Source organism: Ochotona princeps, chromosome 3, assembly GCF_030435755.1.
Source record: "Ochotona princeps isolate mOchPri1 chromosome 3, mOchPri1.hap1, whole genome shotgun sequence".
NCBI classification, from domain to species: domain Eukaryota; kingdom Metazoa; phylum Chordata; class Mammalia; order Lagomorpha; family Ochotonidae; genus Ochotona; species Ochotona princeps.
Genome location: NC_080834.1, coordinates 57,698,791 through 57,726,209, shown reverse-complemented (window position 1 = coordinate 57,726,209; position 27,419 = coordinate 57,698,791). Strand labels below are relative to the sequence as shown.

The 27,419-nt window shown below is 39.1% G+C and overlaps 1 protein-coding gene across 1 annotated transcript; it reads right to left on the bottom strand.

Annotated features, from left to right (window-relative positions):
* Positions 1-1,115: 1,115 nt before the first annotated feature.
* On the bottom strand, positions 1,116-27,419 carry LOC131479858 (BAG family molecular chaperone regulator 1-like). Its single transcript, XM_058661327.1, has 2 exons — positions 27,323-27,419; positions 1,116-2,290 (listed from the first exon to the last, which is right to left on the bottom strand). Exons 1-2 carry the CDS (start codon positions 27,417-27,419, stop codon positions 1,260-1,262), a joined length of 1,128 nt encoding a protein of 375 aa, XP_058517310.1. The 3' UTR covers positions 1,116-1,259.

The window sequence follows — 27,419 nt, the reverse complement described above, 5'->3', positions numbered from 1 at the left end:
AGTCCCGCAATTCCAAACACTGCTGGCGCCAGCCAGTGCCCGTGGCCTGGGCGACAGCAGGCACTGGGCACGCCTTGAGGGGGCGCTATGTTGAACCTAACAGCCCAGCTGGGGAACTTCTTTCTAAATAATTTCAAAAACAGCAAACAAAAACCAGAAAGGCAGCTGAGGTCATTAGGTGGGCAGCCCCAGGGGGTGGGACCCTGTCTGTCCTGGGGTGCTCCCTCCCCCATGCAGTGCACAGGCAGTGCTGGCATCCCGTCCCCTAGCCCCCCAGCCCCCCAGGCACGGGGGCAGGAGAGACACGAGGTTTGTTTACAAGCTTCTGGAGGGGGCTGCATACTGGCCCTATGCTCCCCCTGAAAACCTTGGTGAGCTGGCCTGCTGGGGGGTCCTGAGGCGAGCTGGCCGGCGGGCACACCTGGCCATGTGCACTCACTCCATGTTCAACCCCTTGGACTTGAACTCGATGTGCAGGATCTGTGACAAGCACCTCCCGAACTCCTCGAGGACGAGCTGCTCGGCCAAGCCCTGGGAGCACTGCTCCTTCTCGGCCTCCTCACCCTGGGCCAGCAGGCAGGCGCACGTGGCCTCCACCACCTCCCACGAGATGCAGGACACGGGCTGCCTCTCTTTTCTGTATTCTGGTGGGCCTGGACACTTGGCAGGTGACAAGCAGTGGCCGTCTTCCATGTCCCCAGCCTCCACGCAATGTGGCACACCCAGGAGTGTCTTCCGTTCCGGGCTCTCCTCGTAGTTTTTGCAGCCAATGCATTTACAAACAGATGAGCACATGATCGTGGCCTTAATGGCCTTAAACCTCTCCATTTCATGGCGCAACGTGTTGCAACAGTTATTGCAATTGCAGTTGTTGCAAAAGTCCCCACTGGCAAAGCAGTCACAATACCCAGACACGGCACCTTTGGGGGGTCCTGGGAGAGCTGAGCTGCAGGGGAAAGCAGACCCGCTGACGACCGTTGGCAGGGCTCCGTTATCAACCTGCTGTGGAATGAGACTGAATTTTGCTGGCACTGGCAAGAATCTTCCTGCTAGAGTCGGCATCGCTTTCGTAATGTCCGACTGCAGGTAGCTGCCTTTTTTTTTTTTTTCAGGTGGCAAAGACAATACTTTTTCAGAGAATTGCTGTAGGAGGGGGAAATCCAGCAGTTGGCCAATTGCCCCTGGCAGCCCAGAGAGACCCTGGCCAAGAAGTTGGTGACACCGTTCTTCAGGGCAGCATAGCTTCTCTTCATGGCACATCAGTTGGCCAAGGCCAAGTTTGTAGACTGGAGTCGCTCTGTCTCCTCGCAGATATTTTTTTCCACCATGTCACATTCAGCCAGGAATGCCTGAATCTTTTTCACCAAACCCTTCCTTTTCAGTCTACTGTCTTTGAAATTTTCTGGCAGGATCAGAGTGTCAATCTCTTCCAAAATCTTCATAAAATGCTCAATGGTGCCTTTTACTCGCCTGTCAAGCTTGCTGAGAGCTTCTGCTTGCAAATCCTTGGCCAGAAAACCCTGTTGGATGCCACTAAGTTCTTTATTCAGCTCTTCAAGTTGGCTAGCTATCGTCTCCACAGACTTCTCCAAATCTTTCAACTTCTTTAGTTCAACCTCTTCCTCTGGACAGTTCTTTTCCCCAATTAACATGATCCGGCAACCATCTTGTATTCCAAGGGCTGACAATGGTGTCTCCATTTCCTTCAGAGATTTTCCCTTAAATATGAGTTTCTGCAAAGGCAGTGGAACCCCTATGGCCTCTTCAACAACCTGGGCCAGGTCTTGGACGATTGGCTCGCTGCTGCCATGCTGGGGGATAACGTGAAGGTCATGCTTCTCATTGCTGTGGGTGACGGTCACGCAGAGCCCGGCTGCCGCCATTTCCTCGGTCCTGGTCAGCTCCTCTGCCTGGGTCACCTGGTTCGGGATCACGTCCTCGGCCGGCGGCGGCACCTCCTCAGGCGGGGGCACCTCTTCCACCTGAGGAGCCTCCTCGTTTCGCGGTGTCTCCTCGCTCCGGGCCCAGCGGGTACGGGTACGGACTTTCTTCTTCATCCGCGGCCTGGCAGCACCGGAGGCGGCGCCCCGGGTGGGTCGGTCATGTCCACTGGCTGCACTCCTCAGCGATGGACGACGAGAGGCCGGCTGGCGGCCCTCGGCCAGGGCCTCGGACGGGCGCGGCTCCCGGCTGGACCGCGAGGTCTCCTTGCGTGGCCGCGCTTGTCGGCCGCCCAGCAGCCGAGCGCCGCGTCCCGCCACCCTGCCCCGGCCTCCTGGACCCGCCTCTCCTTTTTTTTTTTTCCATAACATACATAATTTTATTACAAAAATGTCTTTAAAAAAAAAAAGCAATGCAACCTCCTAAAAAAAATTTCTGTTAATAGTAATGTCTACAAGTTTGCTGTGCTACCATACAAAAGAAATTAAAGAAACCATTAAATATTTAGGAACATTCAACATCAGAAGCTTTAAAAATCTAACTATGTAGTAGCCCCTCAAAAAGCTACAACCTGCATTAAAAAAAAAAGTATTTTCTCTACAAAGAATCTTATCAGCTATACAAAAATCTGTACAGTTTTTATACTGAAGCTAATATTGAGCTGCACTTGAATTCACATTCAAGTGCTCTGTGTGCTCTGCCTCGGCCTATGACCGGCGTCGGGAATTCCAGCTGGGTGAAAGCCAGAGATGGGGGCAGGGTGAGCAGGGCTTGGATGTAGCACCCACCAGCAGAAGTTGGAACTTGGCCTGGGCTGGGACAGCCAGGCTACAGCATCTGATGCCAAAGGCCAAGATAAGGGCTAGGCTGGGCTAGACCGGGTGAAAGCAAATGCTGACACATGGGAAATCTGTGGCTGGGACCATGCTTAGTTGTAGAGCTAAGAGGACATCTTGGCTGGGATTTGGTTCCCACTGGTGGGCCCGAGAGCTAGAATGCGGGCAGCAAATTGGGCTGCACATGGCTGAAGCATCCCTTGGCATGGGTGTGGAGGAAGTCTGGGAAGTGTCAGACTTGGCTAGACTAACACCTGCTGGTACCCGTGAGAGCCAGAGAGAGTGTAGGATGGGCTGGGCTAGGTTTTGGCACCCACAACACCATACAAGAGCTGGGTCTAGGATTGGACAAGCCATGGATGGGCTCTAGCACCCAACAGTAAGAGCCGGAATGGGTGTGCTGTTAGGGCAAGGCCATAGTTCCTGCCAAGACAAGAAGTAGGCATAGTCAAGCTGGCCCATGGAACCAGTGATATGCATAAGATCTGTGACTGGGAGGTGACATGACAGAGGAGTTTAGGAAACTCCTCTATCTGGATGCAATCCCCGCAGGTGAACTGCTCAGACCAGGCCATATTAAAGTAGTTGCTGGCATATATGTGGTCCTGGACTGGGGCTGGGCTGAGCCATTTCACAACATCCACTGGCAGATGTGAGAACCACAACAGCAGCAAGAAAGGCTGGGTTGGGCCCCCAAACCAGCTATTTCACATTATTGCCAATCTGCAGGCAGTCTGGGCTGGGTTAGGCTGCAGCACCCACCAACACGAGCTGGAACTGAGGGCAGGCCCAGTGAGCCAAGCTACAGCACCTGCAACCGGATGTCAAGGTGAGGCAGGCCATGACAAATCAGCTGCAGCACCCAGCAGCACATATAAGATTGAGGGATGCTAAGGGCATGACCCCAGTAGGAGGACAGAGAGGATTTTTTTGCTCTACCACTGCTCTCACTGGTGAGCTTGTGAATTACGACTGTGGTAGATCAGGCTGGACAGGCGTACAAAGTCCATTGGCCTATTGAGGTATGTATAAGCCAGAGTAAGTACAGGCTGGTTGGGCTTTACCACAACATCAGTTGGCAAGCACTGGGACTGGGGGCAAGCCGTGATAAGCTAAACTGCAGGGCCATCTGGATAGTGCAAGTTCCAAGACTGCTGGTGGGACTATTAGGAAAACTATGGACACCTCTCTAATGGACTGTAAGCATGAGAACCAGCGTTAGAGGTTGGCCTAGCTGGACAGATGATGGCACCCGGCAGCATAAATGTTGGCTGGATATTAGGCTGGTTGGGCTAGCTAGGCTGCAGCACCCATTGGTGAACACAAAAGCTCATTGGGATATGGACAGACTGGTTCAGTCTGCTTCACATAACGTCATGAGCAGGGACCAGGACTGGGGACGAGTCTGGTGGGAGTTATTGGCTATTGTTCCAACTGGACTATAGTTTGCAGTGGTGTATATGAGGGCCAGGTGTGTGGTGGGCAAGGTTTCGCTGGGCTAGAGCACCCATTGTTTTGCATATGAAATGGGGCTGGAGATAGCATTGATCAAGTGACTGCAATCATCAATTTATATGTAGGACGATGTGGGTGATGGCAACACACACAGGAGTCAGGTCTAGGATCACTTCAAACAAAGTTTCTTTGGGAAAGCCCTGCAACTGAATCACTGGACTCAGAACCCCAACCATCAAGAGAATCACAGAATCTATGGTCTGCCCATTCAGGGCATGTGTCAGAATTGAGGCTCCTCAGTGGCTATGATGGAAGAGTAGACAGCATGCCCAGATGCACACTGAGGATATATCAGTCCAATGGGGACTGCAGAGGACGTCTAGTGCCATAACAGAGGATGGGGACCAAACCAATTGAATAATTCTCCAAGCCAAGTGTTGACAATAATTATCTAAGTGAAAGGAGACTCTAACATGTACTATGTTGGCCACTGGACCTTGGAAGGATTTCCTCATCCTTGGAGCAATTAAATCAACAGCATTTCAGAACTATCAAAACCAAGTGAATAGAATCTTCAGGGCATGTTCCATATTTGGGACCCTGGGTACTTATATGTTTGGGAGGCTGGGTACAGCTTGTACCATTCTCTCCCCTTTCCTCAGATACAGAAAAAAGAAAAACAAAATTTTAATCAATGATCTCATCAACTTTCCTCTATTTCTCCACTCTTCACACCCTAATCGGTGGTCTATGTAAACAGCATCAACAATAAAACTTAAGAAATACGAAAGTTACATTTCAAGTTAAACACTGAATATGATTATAAAAACTGACAGGTGATACCTAAAGCACAAGGGGCAGTAGTTGTAAAGACAAACTTTGCAAATTTGGTTTTCATAGCCTAGAAATTGATATCAACACCCACATGTATTTCTTATGACCATTATGCACTGAATAAAGACTGAAAAAAAAAAAAAGAAAACTTACAACAGAATGCTACATAGATACCTGCTAAGGCTAATAACATTTATAATGACACCATATGCTGAAATCAAACAGGTTTATGTAATTAATGGCAGTTGAAGTTTATCTCCAGCTTTTCCATCTGTTCACTAGAATACAATTACCAAAACATAAAAAACAACTGTATATTTCTACAGTTTAAGTTGAGACTTTTCTTTTAAAATGTATGTAGCTTTTATATGTAATCAAAAGCATACTTATTGTTTCAAAGATGTGCATTTTTATAAGTATTTTAAGAAAATGCTATATCTACAGTTTATTCCCACTTGCATACATATGAATTCTAGTCACGTTACTAGGAAATTAATAATAATGTTTACTTTGTATAAAACAGGTATTTCACCAAATATAATGGTCATGATCTTTGTTGAAGACTATATTACATACTGTACAATCATTTCCTTATTTGGTTTTATTAATAAAACTAAGGATACATTAAAGATTAGTAACATAATAGCTATCCAGTCTGAGGAAACACCCCTATGACTTAGTAAACAAGTCAGAAAGGAATATAAGCATGGGTAAAACTACACTTATCTTTATTGAAGGAGTCAGAATGGTTCAACACAAATTGAATTAAGCTCCTTAAGGAATCACAGTGAAGTTGAATTAGCAAAATATTGGGTAATATTAGTTACAGACTTTCATTCAGAGAAAATACAAACTGCATAGAGTGAATGGATGGATACAGGTCAGATAATTAAAGCATTAAAGGCATGCCTTCTGATAACATATAGTAGATCAGTGTTGATATTTGCTAAGACTTAGAAGTGTGTAGTACAAGTCTACAACTTTCAGAGTGCTGACAGCTCTATTTCTTCCCTATTTCTTCTCTATTTCTTCTTTTATGATGTGTTTCACTTGAAACAGAATGGAACTTATGGAAGCTCACAATTAGCCACAAGGCACTTCTACGTTAATCACCTTTGTTTTTCAGATTTTGTTTTTATTTATTTGAAAAAGAGAAAGAGAGAGAGAGAGAGAGAGAGAGAGAGAGAGAGAGAGAGAGAAGAGAAACGGAGAAACAGAGAAGTCTTTATTTTTCATCCTCTGGTTTACTTCCTAAATGGCCATTTCTTCTGGGTCTCCCAACTAAATGCAGAGACCCAAGGAACTGCACTGTTCTCTGCTTTCTTTACAATGTATATTAATAGGGAGATGGATTTGAAGTAGTGCAGCTAAGACTTAAACCAATGCCCATATGGAAAACCAGCATCACAGATAGCAGCTTGACACAAAATATCACACCAGGCCCTATTTTTTTTCTTATTATATAAAAACCAGAATTTGATCATTAGTCTATAGGCAACCCCTGTAATTGCAAACCAGATTCTATTGGAAAAGTCCACATTCTATAGCCATAGAGTTTAGCTGAGCAAACATTTCTCTTTGGCCTTCATCATCAGTATTTTCTTTTATGGCACCATTTGATTATGTTTAATGGCTGAGTGTTACTCTACGGAGTATATGTATCATGGTTTCTTTATCCACTCCTCTTTGGACAGGCGTCTGGTTTTTCCTGTGCCTTTACTATTGTAAATTGCACTGCTGCAAATGTAGGATTACAGATCAATTTCAAATTTGGAAACTTGTCAGGAGCCGTGCACTATAGCCACACTGAAGCCATTTTGAATATAGACTTATGGGACAGTGGAAACCCCCGGTTGGCTAGATGCTTGGGAAAGAAGTTATGAAACTAATCACACGCTTAGCTTCAATTGTTCCTAGCAACTGTTTCAGAATGTGATTGATGCTGTACTTACCAACATCTTGTTACTGATTACCTATGCTATTGTCGATATGTTGGTTACTATTGTTGATATGGTGGCTGCTCAAGAACAATCGGTCTTGAGACCATGGCTTGCGTCCCAGCTTCTCTTTCCCTGAGCCTTAGTTACTGAAGAATATAAAAACCCTCAGTTGAAATCAATAAACTGACAGCTTGATCAGACCTACTGTCTTGCTGTCCATTCTTTGTGTCTCTTGTCCCTTCATTCTCTCCTAGGTGGCTGCGACCCCGTTGACTGTCCTGCTGGACAGGACAAATTGGCGCCCAACGTGGATGTGTGCAGACCACCGACAGAGAGAACGCCGTGCCATCATTCATGGAGAGGCCTCTCGTGGTGTCGAAAGGAACACCGGTTGAGCAGTTTCACGGTTGACCCGCCGGAAGTCGAGCTCGTGGGAAATATTCACGGCGCAAATCTTACGGAGCCAAGGTAAGATGGGACAAGCATTCTCATAACATGACCTATTCTTGCAAGGTCTTATAGATTCATTCAAGACACGAGGAATTAGGGTGAAAAAGAAAGACCTCAAAACCTTTTTGGATTTTGTTGGTCTGATTTGTTCCTGGCATCCCCAGGACGGTTCTATTGATGAGAAAACTTGGTGTAGAGTAGGTGATTGTTTTAAAGATTATTATGAAGTTTTTGGACCTGAGAAAATTCCTGTTACGGCTTTTAATTATTGGATTTTGATTTATGATATTTTAAAGATTAAGTCTCAGCATCCAGATTTACAGGATCTGGCTTTTGAGGGAGAACAATCTCTTAAAAAGAGTCACTCTCGGCTGTCCACACCTATCCCCTCACCTTCCCCAGGTTCTCGACCATCTTCTGTCATTATAGATATTGAGGCAGAGTCCAGTGCCAAGCCCCTGAGCAATCTGCCCCAGAAACTATATGCTCTCAGATTAATAGTCATTCACGACGCCTCTCACCCACCTCTACCTTATGCTTCAGAAGCAGCAGCTCCTTCAGCCCCTGCCTCATTACTAGAAGAGGAGCCTGTAATAGAACCCCGTAAGAGTGAGGCTTCAGATCTCCCCAAGAAGAGTGTAATATGCTGCCCTGTTATTCACATCCCTGCACGAGGTGGTGGACACCACGCCACGAACATCAACCACTGCAGTTTAAAGTTCTAAAAAATATTAAGCAAGCAGTGAAAGATTATGGCACTCAGACACCTTTTACCTTTGCCCTTATTGAGTCCTTTTCAGGCATGCATCTCCCACTTCTTTACCCAACCCCTTAGCTGAGAGAGGCAGGGTAAGATAAGCCATTTAAGGTTTATTAAAAAAAAAAAAAAAAAAAAAAGAAAGAAGAAAGAAAGAAAAAGAAAAGAAAAGAAAAAGAAAAAGAAAAGAAAAATATGTTCTGTAACTTGATGTAACAAAAGTAATCTGATAAAGAGTGATCCAAATCCACTGTTAAATTAACTTAAAGCATGAGATGAACCTATGTGTGCTTGTTTTATAAAATATCTCCAGGTTAAAGTATTTTGAAGAAGAGTCTGGAAGTTGCAACAGGTTTGAGAGTTATATGTCTCTGTTTTGACATGTTTGGTGTTTGTGCTTATGTTTGTTTTGTCAATATTCTTGGTGTTCTATTATTTTTGTCCGGACAAAACTAAATTTTGTTTTAATATTCTTTCTCCAGTTGTGTCTTTGTCTTGAATTGTTAAGTTGTTGTTCTTGTTCTGAATTGGGTGCGTGTGTGACTGACAGACGAGATGGGACGGACCATGACTAACCCTTTTTCTCTCTCCTGGTAAATAATTTTAGAGAGGTCTAACAAATTTAACAGGACCTGGCCAGACCGGACTCCCCACCTCCACTGAAAAAAAATTCGTGTGTAATTTTCTTGCTATTTGGTCTTCAGCTTATAGTGTTGTCCTGGCATTGATTAAGTCTAACATACAGTATTCAACATGTTCAGTTAAATGCTAAAGGTACTTTTGTTTAACTCATTTAGACCTCTAAATTCTTCAGAGTTTTAAACCAAATCTCATGACTTTGGGGGTTCCAGTAGGATCCCTGGAACTCTCAAAGATTGAGACAAAATTTAAATAATGTACTTGTCATTTAAAATAATTTGGATTATAATCTCACAATATTACAAAATTATGCTAAATTTATTGCATCATATATGCTGTTAAAATAGAAGAGCATTTATGTTCATTGGTCAAAATGTTTCCTACTCATAAAATTGATCCAGATTGTAAATTACTTGTGTTCTTACTTATAAGGAAATATGTGAAATTTTGCCTTGCAGGAGAACAATGGATTCTTTAAAGATGTATAGTAAAATGGGTCATAATGTGTATATTTTCTGAATGTTTGCCTTTAAAACAATGGAGTTGAAGTCTGATTCTTTGTGAAAAACAGTGTTTTAACATCTTCTTTTAAGTAATTTTCATTTTATTGATAACCAAACCTGTTAACTAACTTCAGTAAATTCCAAGGTAGTCTCTCAAGACAACAGCTAAATTTAAGTTTTTTCAGCTCTCTTGACTTCAGTAAAACAGAAGCTTAGGGGAAGCTCCAGGCCTATCAGCCATAAAACAAGGAAGGGATGTGCTTGGAGTCTGCCCTTTGAAGAATTTGGGATTTGACTTTGTCCCTGTTGTGGTGATTCTTATCTGCCTTCATTTTAAAAGGGAAAAATTTCCAAATCAGCTAGAAGAAGACTGAAAAAACTTCTCTTTCCCAGTTTTGAGGAGGATTTGTGCTAAAATGTGTTTCCATGAATTAGGAGAAATGATTGAAAATTGCTTAAAGCCATTGTATTTAAAAGTTGGTATCCTTTTATTAAGAAACTGTCTTAAGAAAAGTTGAGGAATGAATCTTGTAAGCTTTACATATAATTGGCTATAATTTTAAAGATACTATTATAACATTGTGTAAATCTTTAACATTAATACCTAATACATGCTGATGTTAGAATTGATATCTGTATTCAAAAAAAGTTTTTGAAGTGTGTATACATAGCAATGCTAGTAAATACCTAAAAATAAAAATATCTCCAATTTTGAAAGCTGTTAAGAAATTGAAGCATTGAAAAAAAAAATTGAAACATTGAACTTTAGGTAGTCTCTGTTCAATGGGTAGCTTTGTCAATTGTCTATCCAGCTTCAGTAAGCTCTATTCTTGTTCCAACCTTTGAGTTTGTTACAGTTCTTAAACAGTTAAGAGATGATTTTATGCACTAATTCCCATGTTTAAGGTTATATCTCCCTTTTGGTGACTGACTAAGGAAATATACATTTTGCCTTTCAGTTAGATAATCCCTTGTGTTCTGTATATTGTCTTTGTTAAATTCTCATGATTTAAAAGAACTGTGTTTAAGGGTATTTTCTGGTATGTACTTACTTTAAAATGTTTGGGTGATCATTTATAAGTGATAAAAAATTTTTTTTTTTGATGTGTTGTTTGAATCAGTCTGACTAAATGAATGGATATTATAATGAGGAATCTTTGATCAGATACTTTAAGAACTCTTGGCATATTTAATAGGTTTAACTCTTCTGGTTCTGGAATTTCTAAATAGGCCCCTGACAGTCTCAAACTCAGAGGAATGTGTTTCAAAGGTTGTATCTTTCTGCTAATGAAGTTAATTGTGAGACAAATAATTAATTAAATCTAAAAAAAAAAAATTAAATTGGGGGTGAGAGGCAATTGCAGAAAAGACATTGGGAAACCTTGCCAGTGGGGAGCCAGGACAGCTAAGTCTAAAAAGTACAAGAGTGTGTAAAATCCTACAGGTGGTATCAGAGCTAAACATAGATACTTTGTTTTCTAGGATTCTAGCAAGCCTATTGCATCCATTAAAGCTAAAGTTTAATTGTAAACTATAGGTATGGTTTATTCAGATTACTAAGAGCAAAATGTAATTCTAAATAATTGGTAACTTGAACATACTTAACAGAATTCTCAAGTAGCTGTTACAAAAGCTGTTTTGTTTTATGTGTGTTATCTGATATGCATGTACATGTTTATGAATGAAAATTGCCAAGCTAAATCCTTTTTAAAAATTATGTATAGATGCATAATTAAGCTCTTAGAGAGTCATGTCTGTTACTGTTTTCTTAGGACCTACAAGATCTGTTCAGCTTAATAGTTCTACACGATTTTAAATGGACTTACTGCTAGCGTACAGTTTCAAGATTGGCCATGGGAGCCCAAATCCTCATAAGCTAGATGGAAAATATATGAGTATATGTATGCAAGTGTTTAATGATAACTCAGATGTCAGAGAATGTTAAAATGCTCCAACATGGGAAACAGCTCTTACAGCAGACTCATAGACTGTCAATTTTAAGCAGCACTCAGTGGCCTCAGAATCAGCCCAAAAGGCATTCTGATCTGACAGGAGAGCCAGCAAGAGAGCAAGCATATCAGGTGTGGAAAGCCAGGACGCTGCTGCTAAGAGTGTCCCTCCGTGAAGGAACTCAGTGGTCCACGCCCCAGTGCAAAGAAGCAACCACCGAGGATGGTTGTGCTCTTCTCTCAATGGAGGAGAGAACTTCCACTTTGTGTGTTGCCAGGTCTGATGGGGTTGTTGTTGATTCAAGAGGCTTCCACAGCCTAAACATTGCGTGTCTGGAGCCTCAGGTGATAACTGACGTCACATATAAGAGTGCTAATTTGTTAAATCCACTAGAGTCACTGTGTACACTGGCTTCCCATGCAGGACTGTATATTCAGTCATAGTAAAATTAATAGTACACCTTGCTGTATTTTAGTATAAAGATTTATTATCTCAGTTTTTTATTATGTCTGAATATTTAACTCTTTTGCTCTAGGAAGTCAGCTTGCATTTACCTGTTCTGTGATGGTCTTATATCCTGATGCTGTATGCTAATCCTTGCATTGTTACTGTGCCTTCTGATTGATCTAGGTTAGCAATTTTATGCAGCTAAAAGAAGTTTCATGTATTCCATTGAGCTTATTGAATATGTTCCAAAATTTGAGACTTCAAGGAGTTAATTTAGACAGGTGTAAATCTAGTCCACAGTCTTAAATTAAAGTTTACTCTGACAAAGATTGAAAGCTAACAATTCTTTTACATCTAAGTTCTGAAGCTCAAGTATTCAAATTGCTAACCGAACTCACAACCTGCTAAGCTGGGAAAGTTAACTATGTTATGTCTTGTTATTTAGACTTCAAGAAAGAGAAACCTTTCAAGTGCCAGAATGTACATAGAACACCTAATGACTTCTGCCTTCTATCAGGAACCACTAGATGGATCCCCTACAGCTGCTGTTACCCAACGGCACCCCCCTTTCAGCAGGAAGTAGTTAAGAACAGATGACGGCGTCCCTTTTCCCTAAAAGCAGCTGGGGTCCATTTCTGTGTTTGGAAATGTAGGAGCTAGATGGGATAATGGGCAGTTAGGGTCCCCGGTTCCTGGTAAAACTGTCTTGTGTACATGTAACAATGTTAGTGTTATGAGATTCTTGAATGTTTGTATTTTCAACAATACTTGTACATTGTTAAATATGTCTTTTTGAATTTCACCAGTCAGCTACTCCCCAATATACCATCATATATGTGTCACTCCAGTAAAAGTCCACAATGTTTTGGCCAGAGTGATAAAAATCAATCAATACCTCCAGGGACAATGGTCTAGTGCCTTCCTAAATTTCACCAGTTAGCCACCAGTATAATTAAAGTAAATGAGACCCGAGTTCTACCCATGTCAGGAGAAGTTATTCTAAATGGCATTAAATTGGCAGCTTGCATGTTCAAGGAATGGAGCAGGATTATGGCCTTAGAAACCTCGATGGTTGCTGCACTAGTAGTTGCCATGCTCTTCCTGTATTGCATACACAAACAGCAAGCCTGGGAGCAAGTTGTCATTGGACAAGCCGTGATGGCACTGGCTGTGGAAAATCCTAGCGCTCAAGTTTGGCTGAGCATGATGTGTTAATAGGTGATCAGAGACGGATAAGATCTGACGGGACTCTCCAAGTGATAACCCCCCACATCATGCCATGCGGCTCCAGTCTTCAAAGAGGCTTGTCTAATATAATGGGGCACAGCCTTTGCCAGATAAGTGTTTAGCCAATGACGGGCACCTTTCTGATACCCCATCAACCTAAGACAGGGAGCCCTGGATGACTGGCAGGGCTGCCCAGAGACGGGTAAGAGCTGAGGGTCCCTCAGAATGAACCTAAGACAGGCAGCGCTTATCTTGCTTCACAAACCTTTCTCTTTTCGCCGCTTTCATTGATATATAGAAAAAAGGGGGAGATGTCAGGAGCCGTGCACTATAGCCACACTGAAGCCATTTTGAATATAGACTTATGGGACAGTGGAAACCCCCGGTTGGCTAGATGCTTGGGAAAGAAGTTATGAAACTAATCACACGCTTAGCTTCAATTGTTCCTAGCAACTGTTTCAGAATGTGATTGATGCTGTACTTACCAACATCTTGTTACTGATTACCTATGCTATTGTCGATATGTTGGTTACTATTGTTGATATGGTGGCTGCTCAAGAACAATCGGTCTTGAGACCATGGCTTGCGTCCCAGCTTCTCTTTCCCTGAGCCTTAGTTACTGAAGAATATAAAAACCCTCAGTTGAAATCAATAAACTGACAGCTTGATCAGACCTACTGTCTTGCTGTCCATTCTTTGTGTCTCTTGTCCCTTCATTCTCTCCTAGGTGGCTGCGACCCCGTTGACTGTCCTGCTGGACAGGACAGAAACTTCATTTCCTTTGGATATATTTCCAAAGAGGGATAGCTGGGTCATATGGTAGATCAAGGTTCTGTTGTCTTAACACTCTTCATAGTGACTTCTATGGTGGTTGTACTAGCCTATGCAGCTGTGAGTACATGAGACCTGCCCACTGAAATGATGGCAACTCTTTATAATCTGTTCATTGCTTCTGTTGCAATGACAGTATTTAATATGTAATATAATTAATTGCATGTATTTTGTCCTTACCTAACAATTTATTCTTATTTTAAATTCCATATATGTTATTCTCAAATGAGATCTCACTCCTTCTGTCTGTTCAGACTATCAGCTCTAATGTCACAATTATTTCTACACTGTATAGCTCATTAGTTTGAACTACAATGAGCTCAATTCTGTTGTTTAACTGTATAACTTAATACTTCTCTTTCTGTCTTCAAACATGTTATCAACTCTTTCAGATTATCCCCTTCCCACACAATTCACAACATCAAATAATCTCTGTCTTGATATGAGACAGAGTATATAATATTTGTGTGCATAATCCTTGCCTATTTAGTTACTATACGGCTCTGTAATTCCATCATTATATGGCTGAACATTATTCTGTTGTGCATAGACATCCCATTTACTTTACTCATTCATTCTGCCATCCAATAGCATCAATTATTATGGATAGTGCTATAATAAATGTGAGCCTTCAGGTATTCCTCTCATATTGTGATTTAATTTCCTTGATATATATACATATATATATATATACACATATATATATATGAGATATATATAGGAGAAATGAAATAGCAGGGTCTTGCTCAATGTGTTTTTAGTATTTAGAGGAACATCTTTACTGTTATTCACGCTAGTTGTAGTAATTTGCAATTTCTTCATTATTATATAAGGTTTCACTTTACTCCATGTTCTGATGAGTATTTTTGTTTTTTTCATAATATCGATTCTAACTAGAGATGTCACATCATCATGGCTACTGATATTGAACATCTTTTGTATAATGTTGGCAATCTACACATTTGTTAGTCAAGTTGGTGGCTTTGATGCTTAGACTTTTTAGTCCTTCATATATTTTTCACATTTTAGTCTTTGGATAAGTGAATAATTTCAAATATTTTCTCCTGACCTTTTGGCTGTGTCCTCCTCAGTTACTTTCATCTCTGGTGCATTATCCAAAAATATTGCCTAAGCACAGGTCTTAAGTTGATTCTCCAGAGTATTTTTCCAGCAGTTTCATATTTTTTTCTTGTAATTCTGTAGAAACTGGGCTGAACACAACTGATGACCAAATTTACTACAAGTAATGGATGGTTAGCGATTTCATTTATCTTTATGTAGTATTGGACTTTGTGATATTTTGACTGCCTAGTCCCAGCAACTCTCCCAAAAGTAGTCACTTCTCTTTTCTCCTTTTTTCCTTGATTCAGTTTTGGCTTTGGAACATTTCCTCACTCCTTAGAGTGCTAAGATTATGTTCCAATGTGGTCTTCATACTTCTGGCAGGTTTTTTTTTTAAAGATTTGTTTATTTTTATTGGAAAGGCAGATATACAGAGAGGAGGAGAGACAGAGAGGAAGATCTTCTATGCAATGGTTCACTCTCCAAGTGACCGCAATGGTTGGAGCTGAGTCAATCTGAAGCCAGGAGCCAGGAGCCAGGAGCTCTTCCAGGTCTCCCACACAGGTGCAGGACCCCAAGGCTTTGGGCCATCTTCAACTGTTTTCCCTGGCCACAAGCAGGGAGCTGGATGGGAAACAGGACTGCCGGGATTACAACCAACACCATATGGCATCCCTGGGTGCATGCAAGGCGAGGACTTTAACCACTATGCTATCGCGCCAGGCCCTCTGAAAAGTGTTTTTACCAGACACTGACAATTGTGGCTCAGGGTTTCCCTTTTTGATCGGTCCTTTCCAGCTCAAGGAATGCCTCACCCTAACCTAAGAACCTGGGAAATACACAAGGAAAATCTACTACTACAGATATATGTAAGAATCCTAAAACCATAAATATTTTTCAATCATACAAAAGCAGGTAACTTTTTGGAAATGTAATCAGAAGAAGAAATCAAAATATTCTAAGGGCAGTAATGAGTATATGTGATGTCTCCAGCGTTGAGATCAAGTGGTACATTGGGAAGTATTAGAGCAAGGCCTTTAGTAACAGGGTAATTCCCAATTGAGGTACAGCAGGGAAATGGTGATCTAAAATCTTCAATCACTAGGAATTAAATTTTGCAACAACCTGAATGAACTTAAAAGGGAATTATTCTCACAGCCTCCAGATAATAGAGCAGCTGGCCAACATCTTTATATCAGATATGTGAAACCGGGAGCAGAGAAATCAGTTAAATCAACCCAGATGTCTGACCTACATAACTGTGAAATAGTAACTTTATGTTATTTTAAGCCACTAAGTTTGTAATAATTTGTTATGGCAGCAACAGAAAATGAAGAAGCTTTCAAGGACATTCCTGTTTCAGGCAGCCTGGGAAGATACAGATGAAATCTCCATCCGGAAAAAAGGACATGTTTGCTTGCTGTCCAGGGTAATACTGATAATATCTTCATTCAGGGTAGAGATGAACAGGCTTGCTTGCAATCATTACAACAAACAAAAAAAGACATTTAGTGTAAACAAAATTCTAACTTGAAACAAACCCACTACATAAATAATCTCTATCTATATTCACCCATATTACCCTGTGGAACTTAGGACTCAAGGCAAACATATGCTCATGGAAAGCAGGTGTCATATTGAAAATGGTCTCAAATACAAATATTTTATGTATTATGTTAACATCCATGATATGTTGGGCAATTTTCCAGGAGAGTAAAATCTGAGACTACAATATTGAGTTTTTATATATTGGCATGACTATCCTATAAGTTAGTTATTATTCCTAAATCTTACATTTTTCCCTGAATAATTACATCAGTTATATTTGTTACTACTTATATGTCCAGGTCTTGCCAAATCTGTGTGCTTATCTGTTTTCTCTCTCCTCATATGCATGAAACATAAAGTACATGGTTTGAGAAATTTATATAATAGCTTATACCCCCAAATGCTTATGCAAAATGAATTTCTTTTATTTTCCTGGATATCACTTTGTCCTAATAGTTGGAGTCTGTTTTTGCCTTCAAATTAGACTCAACCTTATATTGGAGCAACAGTCTTAGTCATTTGCTTCACAAACAATAAGTAGTTAAAGTTTTCATAGAATATTTGTTTCTTTAAAAGGCATGGTCACATATGAAGAGTTGGAGAGACAAGAGAGGATGATTATTCATTCATAATGCAAGGTGCTGGAACTATCTGAAGCTGGAAGCCAGGGACTTCTTCCAGGTTTTCCATGTGGATTCAGAGGTTAAGTTGAACAGCCAAGACTTCAACTGGTGTCAGTCTGGAATGCTATTGCTGCCGGCCACTGCTTTACTGGCTATGCAACAGCGTTGGACCCATAGGCTGCATTCTTAAAGAACTTCCTCCTAAAATATTTATTCTGTAGAGAACAAGAAAAGCTAAATATCCGACTACCATGAGACAGCATTTTCTCTTTGAAAAATGCAGTTATCCACATGGGAGAAGTGTTTTCTGATCAGACAACTCATCCCAGTTTCCAGAACTAACAGAAAAACCATTTGCAATGTTGACCTTTCAGTCACCATCTAAAATGATGATTGGTCGAGACTGCTGAGGAGAACTGTCCTGCTGGACCCCAGCAACACACAACACTGGAAGATGTAATAAATTGTAACTTCAGTTCTTAAGTTTCGGAGTACTATGTTTCACATGAATAAATAACTGGCACCATCATCATCTGCGTGACCTATTTTAGAATCAATTAGATACAACATAAAAAGTATCTCCTGCCTCTGAATTATTTATCTTGTACCAAGTATCTAGGTTAGCCTACCATCTTAGACTAAATCATACATCTTAAAAATGTCTGGGGGCAGACATTTCGCATAGCATTTAAAATACTGCTTGCAATATTGTCATTCAAGCATCCCGTATTGGAGTTCGTAACCTTGAATTTCCATTCTGCTGCCAATTCCAACTAACTGCTGATGTACACATGGGAGGAAGCAAACGATTGTCCAAGTGCCTAGGTTGCTATAACCCAGACTGCAATCTTAGAATGACATCTGTAGTTACCCTAACAGCCCTCACTGCTATAAGCATTAAGGAATAGACAAGGACGTGGCATGGGTCTCCCTCTCCAACTCACTCTTCCTCACTGTTCTCCCTCCCTCCTTCCTTTTCAAAGGAAAATGTTTTTTAAATATCTGTTTTATTTTTATTCCAATGTCAGATATATAGAGAGAGGAGAAAAAACAGAGAGGTAGACCCTTGCTCGATGAATCACTCCCCAACTGACCACAATGGGCAGAACTGAACCAATCCAAAGCCAGGAGCCAGGAGCTCTTCCGGGTCTCCCACACGGGTGCAGGGTCCCAACACTCTGAGTCGTCCTCGACTGCCTTCCCAGGCCACAAGCAGGGAGCTGGATGGAAGTGGGGCCACCGGGACCAGAATTGGTGCCACATGGGATCTCGGTGAGTTCAACACGATGTCTTTAGCTGCTAGGCCACAGTGCTGGGCCCCAAAGAATAATATTTTTAAAAATCTATTGACTTTCCAGTACTTTTACTCCTTTTGCTTTCAAGCTACACATCTTAGTTATTAGATCACTTTTGCTAATATTGCTTAGGAAATATTTTTCTTCAAATTAGTTTATAAGAAAAACACCTCTTTATCATGTTCTACATTCATGGTAAAGTTTCCTTGCTTAACCATCTTCAGCACTATTATCAGTTTTTACCCACAGTACTCTGCAAAACTGGTAAGGATTAACCATTTGTTTAGTAGGTCATCAATACTCGGTAGGTTAACTACAACATTTATTTGAAAGTGTGTAAAGCACTTGCAATCTTGCATTATCATTCTAGTACCAAATCCAAAATCACGTTATCATCAGTGAATTCTGTTTCACAACAATTTATGTAATTATCATTAAGGAATAATACACAGAGTTAAATTCATCTGCTTCCAGAATATATACAGCTATACATTCTCTTCATCTCTCTGTTTCACCCTTTCTTTAAAATTTATGTATTTATCTGAAAGGTGGAGTACTGCATACAAACACGAGAGAGAGAGAGTGAGAAAGACAGAGTCTTTTATTTGCTTGTTCACTTCTCAGGTGGCAGTAACAGCCGGGGCTAGGCCAGGAAGGAGCTAGGAGTTTCATGCTAATCTATCACATGTGTGAAAGAGACCCAACCACTTGAGTCACCTTGTCATCTCCAAGGGCACTAATAGGGATTTAGTTTAAAAGTCAAGCAGGTAGATCTCAAATTGGTGCCTACACACTATGTCAGTGTAACAGACTGTGACTAAAACTGCTATATTACAATTTTAAAGCTTCTTATAGTTTGTTTGATGTAGGGTTATTTCCTCTTGTACACACACACATACACACACATCTAAGAAGATTCTTCTATTACAGTAAATGTTTCCAAATAAAATTCAAGAAACTTTGGATATATGTAGAAATAATAACAGCCAGCAAAATGATAGTCATCTAATACTAGAGCATCCTAGTATGTCAAAATTTTTTCAGACATGAATATGTCAAATAATTATATGGGGTTTTGAATTACATGGCTTTTATTCGCGACGAGTCCCTAATGGGAAGACTCCACCATCATTCACTGAAATAGATAAAAGTATAAAGCTAGAGTAAAAAAGTAATATTGATTTTTAAAGAGCATGAACAAAAGTACTCTGTCCAAGTAAGAATTGTCGGACTGAGAAAAATGCTCCTCAAATTGCCAAATGCCTACAGGTGTTTTCATAGCAAGACTAAGACAATGATTGAAAGCTCTAGAACTGATTACCCCAAGGAAATATAAAACTGGCAATTCTATGCAAATAGATTTTAGCTTTTCCTTTTCTAGCACACACACAGAATAGGTTGATCTTTATTCCAGAGGTTTTTGAAGTAAAACATCAAAGGGTTATGTTCTCCATTTTCTCAACATTATAATGGAAATATATTTCACCATATTAAATCTAATAAAATAGTTGAATACAATGTTTTCTGAAAAAAAATATCTTTTGATACTGTCAACAGCCAGCATTATAGCAACTTTTCATCCATTCAATCAAAATTATTGAGGGCACAAATACACCCTATTAAATTCTAGGTTCTGGGAATACACACTAACATAAAAAATTCAAAATTCTCCAATTTAGAAATTAAATTATTATCACACAAAGAAAAACAGAATTATACCACAAATAATATGCCAGTGCATTTCAAAAGGTAAACACAAAATGTTTATTGTGGAACGCATGAATAGCAAAAACCTTCATAGAAAACGTCTTTCCATTTTCCTACAAATTTATAAAGTGGCAGTGCGCAACTTTTCAAATGGTGATCAGTGCGATTAACGAATTATAACAACATAAGGCAGGTGTAACTCAAAGTCAACTTAGTTGGTTACAGTAGGTAAAACAGATTACTCTATTTACTGAAGGCTTGATTGCATATTTTGGTGATTCAGGAGCAGACAAGTCCAAGTGTCCTCTCTCTCTTCCCATGTATGCAGCGTTCCTATGCTTTCCATTCTGGTAAAATGATAGCTGATGCTTTATAAAACTACTTATATGGATATGCTTTTATTACTTATTAAAAATACTTATTAAAATGACAAAGAAAAATATGAGATTAAATTCAGCTAAAACCAAAGGCAGATTTTGTTAAACATTTCATTACAAAACATTATGAACATAAAGAGATTAGATTTCAATTTTACAGATAAAATTCTGAGAAGGTAACTATACCTTCTTCCCTCCATCCCTCCCTGCTTCAATCCCTGCTCTGTCCATCATTTTTTGTTTGTTTGTTTTCTATCATTGAAATAACATAATTTCAATTTAGTTTATAACCAGAGGCTCAACGTACCACTCAATATAATATCCAACAAGGAAAAAGTAAGATGATCACTGTTACACAGAAATATAGGCAAGAGTTAAAAACAATCATCAAATCATAAGATGTCAGTCTCATTGCTTTTTGTGTATTTTCTATATCAATTATCACAGATAAGAGACAATATATATTTACCATTTTGCAACTGTCTCATTTCATCAAGCATAGTGCTTTCCATCTGCATCCATTTTGTTGCAAAAGACAAGATCTCATTCTTTAATGACTGAGTAGTGGTATTTCATGACTTATGTACTTACACTGTCGTTAGTAAATGGACATCTGGATTGATTTTTGTATTTTAGCTACTGTGGATTGAGCTTCAGTAAACATAGTGATAAAAATATATTTAAGTCCCAGAGTAAATTAATAAAAAATGTACTGGAAAATAATTTCTAGAAGTTACTCAACATGATTAGACAATCTGTGTTTGCTTATTGTTGAATTGTTTATTGACTTCTGCTCATAATTAGTATGTTTTTAAGTATTCAATTCCTTGTTGAAAAAGACATTCCTGAAGAGTAGGGTATTTGCATATCAAAAAGCATAGAAGACATTAACAGCGTAAGTTTTCTAAAGTGTTTCTTCTGGGGAAGTGTAGGTAACATATCTGTGGTGTGAAATAAAATTATCAAGTTTCATCACAAAAGGAAGTATTAAGATTCTCTTGGTTAATGCTACACAATAGATTTCAAGCATATTCATTTGCAGACAAGGTTATCTAACATGACCCATCTATCTCTTCCTTGATCACTCCTTCTTTATTTAATACATAATGTCAAAATTTCACTGCTTCCAGGTGGAATCTAGGTCATTAATAATGTTGGTCAAGAGTTTGGGGCTATGGTTAAATCCTCACTTTGCATGTGCAGTGATCCAAAATAGGAACAAGTTTGAGTCCTGGCTGCACCAATTCTTTTCCAGCTCCACGCTATTGACCTGGAAAAATGGTAGAAGATGACCCAAGGGCTTGGGATCCTGGATCCATGTCGGCAACGCAGATGGAGTTCTTGGTTCCTTTATTTGGATCAGCGAGCTCCAGTCATTGTGGTCATTTGGGGAGTGAATCATCTGATGGAAGATATGTCTCTCCTCCTTTCTGCATATCTGTCTTTTCAACAAAAATAAATTTCTCCCTTAAAAAAATATTGGCCAAGGCATCAAGCCAGGATGCCCCAAAATACTGATAAAATATACCATTCCAACTTAGCTTTTTTAAACTCCAGACCACTAGTCTTAAACTATATTAAATTCCTAAATGATCAAAACATTCATTGATCCTTTCTGTTAAACTTCCAAGTTATCCCACAGCACTGTTACATTAGAATAATTATCTCGGGCACTGCACAGGAGCCTAGTGGCTAAAGTCCTTGCCTTGAACGCACAAGGATCCCATATGGGAGCCAGCACTAATACCAGCTGTCCTGCTTCCCATCTGGCACCCTGTCTGTGGCCTGGAAAAACAGACGAGGACAGCCCAATGCCTTGGGACCCTGTACATGCATGTGAGACCTGAAAGAAATTCATGGCTCCTGTCTTTGGATCAGCTCAGCTCTGGCTGAGGAAGTGAATCATCAAATTGAAGATCTTCCACTCTGACTTGCTGCTCTCTGTGTATCTGACTTTGCAATGAAAATAAATATTTTTTTTAGGAAAAGAATAATTCATTCATTAACTTACAACTTTACTTTTCTGAAAAATTGAGTGCCTTCAAAATTTGAAGGTATCCAGTTTCTGCTAAGAAAATTTCTATTAAAACCTTCATTTGGATTACCAATTCCATGTCACTATCATAAACAACATCAAATAATGTTATTATAGATCAAATTAATCACTTAAATCATCTCCTGGAATGCCCTCAAAAAATCCACATGTGACCGTACAGCACTGACATAAAATACACAGAGCTGATCAAGTCATAACATATGGTATTGTCTTTGTTAATACAATGTATGCAGATAAAAATATTTGCATATCTTACACTTACTATTATATATAGTGTGCCAAAATACAGTCTCATTTCAGGTCATCCTAAGTTTTCTAGAAACTGTCATCAAAGTTAACAAGGATGATTTTGGTAGGAAGTAACAGCCTAGTCAAACATCTTATTGCCATTCAAGTTTAATTTTTACCTCTTTAAATGTTTTTCATCTAAATGTACATTTGTTGTAATCAGCACAATAAAGCAAATAATGACATTAACTTGTGGCAACAATATTTATGTAAGCATAACAGGTCTACATAACGGATTGTGTTTTCAAAGTGTCTGTAAAAGGGCAGGTTTTAAAAGTTGCAGTTACACTACTTAGGTCACACATGTTGCATATCAGATATCCAGGTTTGAGTCTTAATTCTAATTCCAGCTTCCTGGTTATACACAGATACACACACACACACACACACACACACACACACACACACACACACACACATACCACTGAGGCAGCAGGTGAGAACTCAAATATTTAATACTTTGTCACACATAGAAACATAGACTGGATTCCTGGATTCTGCCTTAGGCTTTGTCCAGCCTCTGCATTTTTATACTTTTGGACAATAAATTAATGAATGGAATCTCTCTATCTCTCTCTTTCTCTTTCTCTCTCCTCCTTCTCTCCACTCTTTCCTCTTTGTCTCTCCTTTTCTTTATCTCCCATTTGCCCTCTTGTCTTATCTCTCCATTCTCCATTATTTTTAACCATTTTGATTATTAACCAGAAAGGTAATGCAGACTATAACATACAAATTGGTCATTAATTGATTTTTTTACAGTAGGAAGCTAAACCATCAGGAAATACAGCACCATATTTCCTTCCACTTTACTCAAGCATGAAATTTAGGAAAATTTAGAACTTCTACTTCATAAGTAAGAAGAAATTCAGTGTACCTCATGGGACTTCATAGTTTTTTCTCAGCATCAGTCATTGGAAACCACTACTTGATACGGATAGCAAATTTAACTGAAAAGAAAAATGTGTAAAATTGGAGAGATATTTATCCCAGCAATTAAGATGATGGTAAGAATACATGTGTGCCACATCACAGTGCGAGAGTTTGATACATGGCTCCAGCTCCTGCCTCCCTGTTTCTCCTAATGTACAGCCCCGGAGGCAGTGGTGATGGCTCAAGTAGTTGGTTCTTGATATCCATGTGTGAGATTTAGATTGATTTATCTGCTCTGAGTTTTGCTCTAGCTTAGCCCTGTGTACCTGAAGCACTTGGGAAATAAACCAGCAGATATCAATTTTCTGTCTCGCAAATGTATTAATTAACCGGTGAGAAAATCTTAAACTCAAAAAGTTTCTGTGTTGATAGTAATAGTCAACTATAATTAACTCACACTTGGCTACACGAGGTGAAATGATAGCATACTCTAAACTATATTTGAAAGTAGAAACGGTGAAGTTTGATGATGTAGAACATGGATCTTGTACATTTCTACCAGCTGCTTTGGATACACCCAGGTTCTTATGAAGATTCGGCATTATGAGATCTGAATAATTTTGTGATGTGAAATAAAAATTTCTGTATTTCTTCTACTCCATTCTTCAGCTTCATGTCTAATATTTGAAACCTTCCTATTAAATTATCCATAAACTTTTTTTATGGATTTAGTTTATTTTAATCAAAAGCAGAGACAACAGACAAGGGGCTTCATTCATTGGATTACTTCCTAAATGCCAGTAACAGATAGGACTGAGTCACTTCAAAGTCAGTGAATTCCTTCAGGGTCTCTCATGTGAGGGATAGAAATCCAACCATGTGAGCCATCATCCACTTCTTCCAAAGTTGTGCAGAGAAAAGAATCTTCAATGAGAAGCAGAGCCAGAATTCAAATCTGGGAGCTATGGTATGGGTAAATGAAGGTCCTAAGGGTTATCTTTGCTAAGCCAAATGTTCAACTCTTTGTATGCAACGTGATAACACACATTTAAAAATATAATCCATTTAACCCGTTGATTAAAAACTGCTTAGGACTCCAGTAACTCATACCAGCGTTCTTGGGTTAAGTCATAGTTCTGATCCCAGGGCATTGGATTTATTTTCGATCATCCAAATGGGTAAACTCTATTTAGTTCTCACTTTATGACTGTGGTTTTGCCAGACCTCAGCTGTTTCAAAAATTTAAAATTACAATAGTGGATGGAAGTTCTTTGATTCTGTCTGTGGATACCTTCCTCTCAAATGAAATAGATACATTAATAACTAAACATTTTAAATAGCAATAATTTAATATTGCATCATGTACCTTTAGCAGCAAGTATTTCAATTAGCTATTTAATTTTGTGATAATAATTCTGAGGGTTTGGTCTAGATGTCGGATTAGCTGATTTCTATATTATTCACTTTTCTTATACATTGACTGTAGTGATACGTGTACTTTTATTTGAAGAAACAAATTTAATTTCTCTGAATTTAAACAGAATTTGTTCTTTCAATTTTTAAAATTGTGTTGTCCAACCCTTTTTCTGACAACATAAGCAAGTTCAGAAAGGCAGTTATTGAGAATCACAGTAAAAACAAATTGCATGCTCTTGAGCCTATTGGCAGATATATCAAGATGAACCATTTTATGGATATGATGACCTTTACCAGATGTATCTGATAGTCTATGTTGGCAGAGCTGTAAGGTTAACAAAGATCTTTTATTTATAACTCACTCCAGTTAGGTATCATGTTAAGGAGATAGATTACACTAATATTCATACTTTAAATTGTCACAGTCATAATCCTCATTCAACAGACTATGACATTGCAAATATTCCCATGGAAGGAAATAATACTAATAATGTGCTCAGTCTGCAACAATACCCTACAGTGCTGGCACTTCAAATGCATCAGTTGTCCAAGTTAATGTCTGAGCACAATTAAAACAAAAAAGTATTTATTTTTACCTGATTGTCAAATTCAAATATGTTCCTGTTTCCATCGTTACATTTGTCAACCTGACTTTTGTGCCTGGATGAAATACAAATTTGTATAGAAAATAAGGCATTAACCTTGTGACCTGCTGTCCCTCTTGGCTTGTTGCGTTTCCTGTGAAATTTACCCCTTATTACACAGAGTGAATTGAACAACCACCTTGTTTAATCCTGTTAGTCTGTTGTTAACCTCCAGGAACCATCTGTTTTGCAATTTTGGCCATGCAAAACTGATAACAATGGCTTTGAAGAATTAAAAAATGCCCCATTTAGCCATTCAGTTCATCATAATAGTGATCTCTCAGTGCCTTCCTGGAAATCTTGATTGTTTAATGTTTGGTATGGAGGGACAACGGAAGCAAATCCTGTGTTTACCTTAACTAAATAACTAGATTTTATCTGGAAAGCAGTTTAAAGCCACTCCTCAATCATGCCAAATATCCACCCAAAATGCTCACTCTGTTGAAGTCTATTTGAATCTCTTCAGTTCTACATTCTAATTTATGACTCAAAATTATTTTTCCCTAACATCTTTATGTGCTCTAACTTTACCTTTATGCCTGCCATAGAATTATCTGTATTGACAATAGGTGACACTGCACGTTGAACTCCTGGATATGGAATTTTTCAAAATGTGCATACTACTGTCTGTGACATGTCACCCAGCTTTCTTTTTTTTTAATCAAGATACCCACCCTGAATTATTGCAAAGAGGCTTTGAGTTCTAGTTTACAGCTCGATTTGCTGACTTTTAAAATTTGTTTCCCTTTCTATATTCCCAAAATCTTACCCCACTCAGTACCTTTTATTATACTTTGTGATTCTTTAACAATTCCTTGAGTCTAATAAGGAAAAATATTCTGTGTGTCAATTTGGAGGTGACTGAAGGTTTAAAATTGTTTATATTTGAAACAAGAGAGAATAGGAACAGTTACCTTTAAGGAACAAGTTAATATTCAAATATAGGAAGCTAGTATCCACTATCTGGAAACTTTTGCTCATGCGTGTGCCTTGTTTGTTTTGTTTTATTTTTTAGTTTATCTTGTTTTTTTTTTAGTTAACTTAAGGAGTTTGTTCCTATCAGCATAGTCTGGACAGAGGGATGTTCCACTCCACTGTGTGATTAATTATAAGAAACGATACACCTAATCTAGTAATGATTCCCCATGATTGTGCTGTACAGAACCTTAATTTAAAAAAATAATATCATCCTTGGGATTTCATGGTTATTTGGCCATGGCTTTTATTCTTTATACTTTTTGGACTAATCAGTGTCCTTAATTGAGTTAATTTACTTGATTAATGTACCAGCTGCCCACCTGGTTATGCAAGCAACAGAAGACCTTGACAGAAACTTCCAGTTTTATTTATGTTTTACTCCATTAGAAAGATTTCTTTTGATCTAAACTGATAATAGCAGTTAGAAAATTGAAAATTTTCTAATACCCTTACTGTTTGGTAGCTTGTTACCTGTTTACACATTTAAATATTTCCCTTAAGTCTAAATTTTCTTTACTTCATTGTTAAGATCTGTATAAACTGCCTCAAGATTGTGTGTTTCATATAAAGAATAGAAAGATCTATCACAGTATCAAATTACCATTGTGCTTTTCCTTCTCTTTCGGCTTCTTGATCATCCTGACTTACCTAGGAACTTTGGTGTTAAGGGCAATTGCTCAGAATAGTGCCAATCTGTGTTAACAAACGGTGAATTTGCCACGTTCCACTGAGAAGAACCAATCAT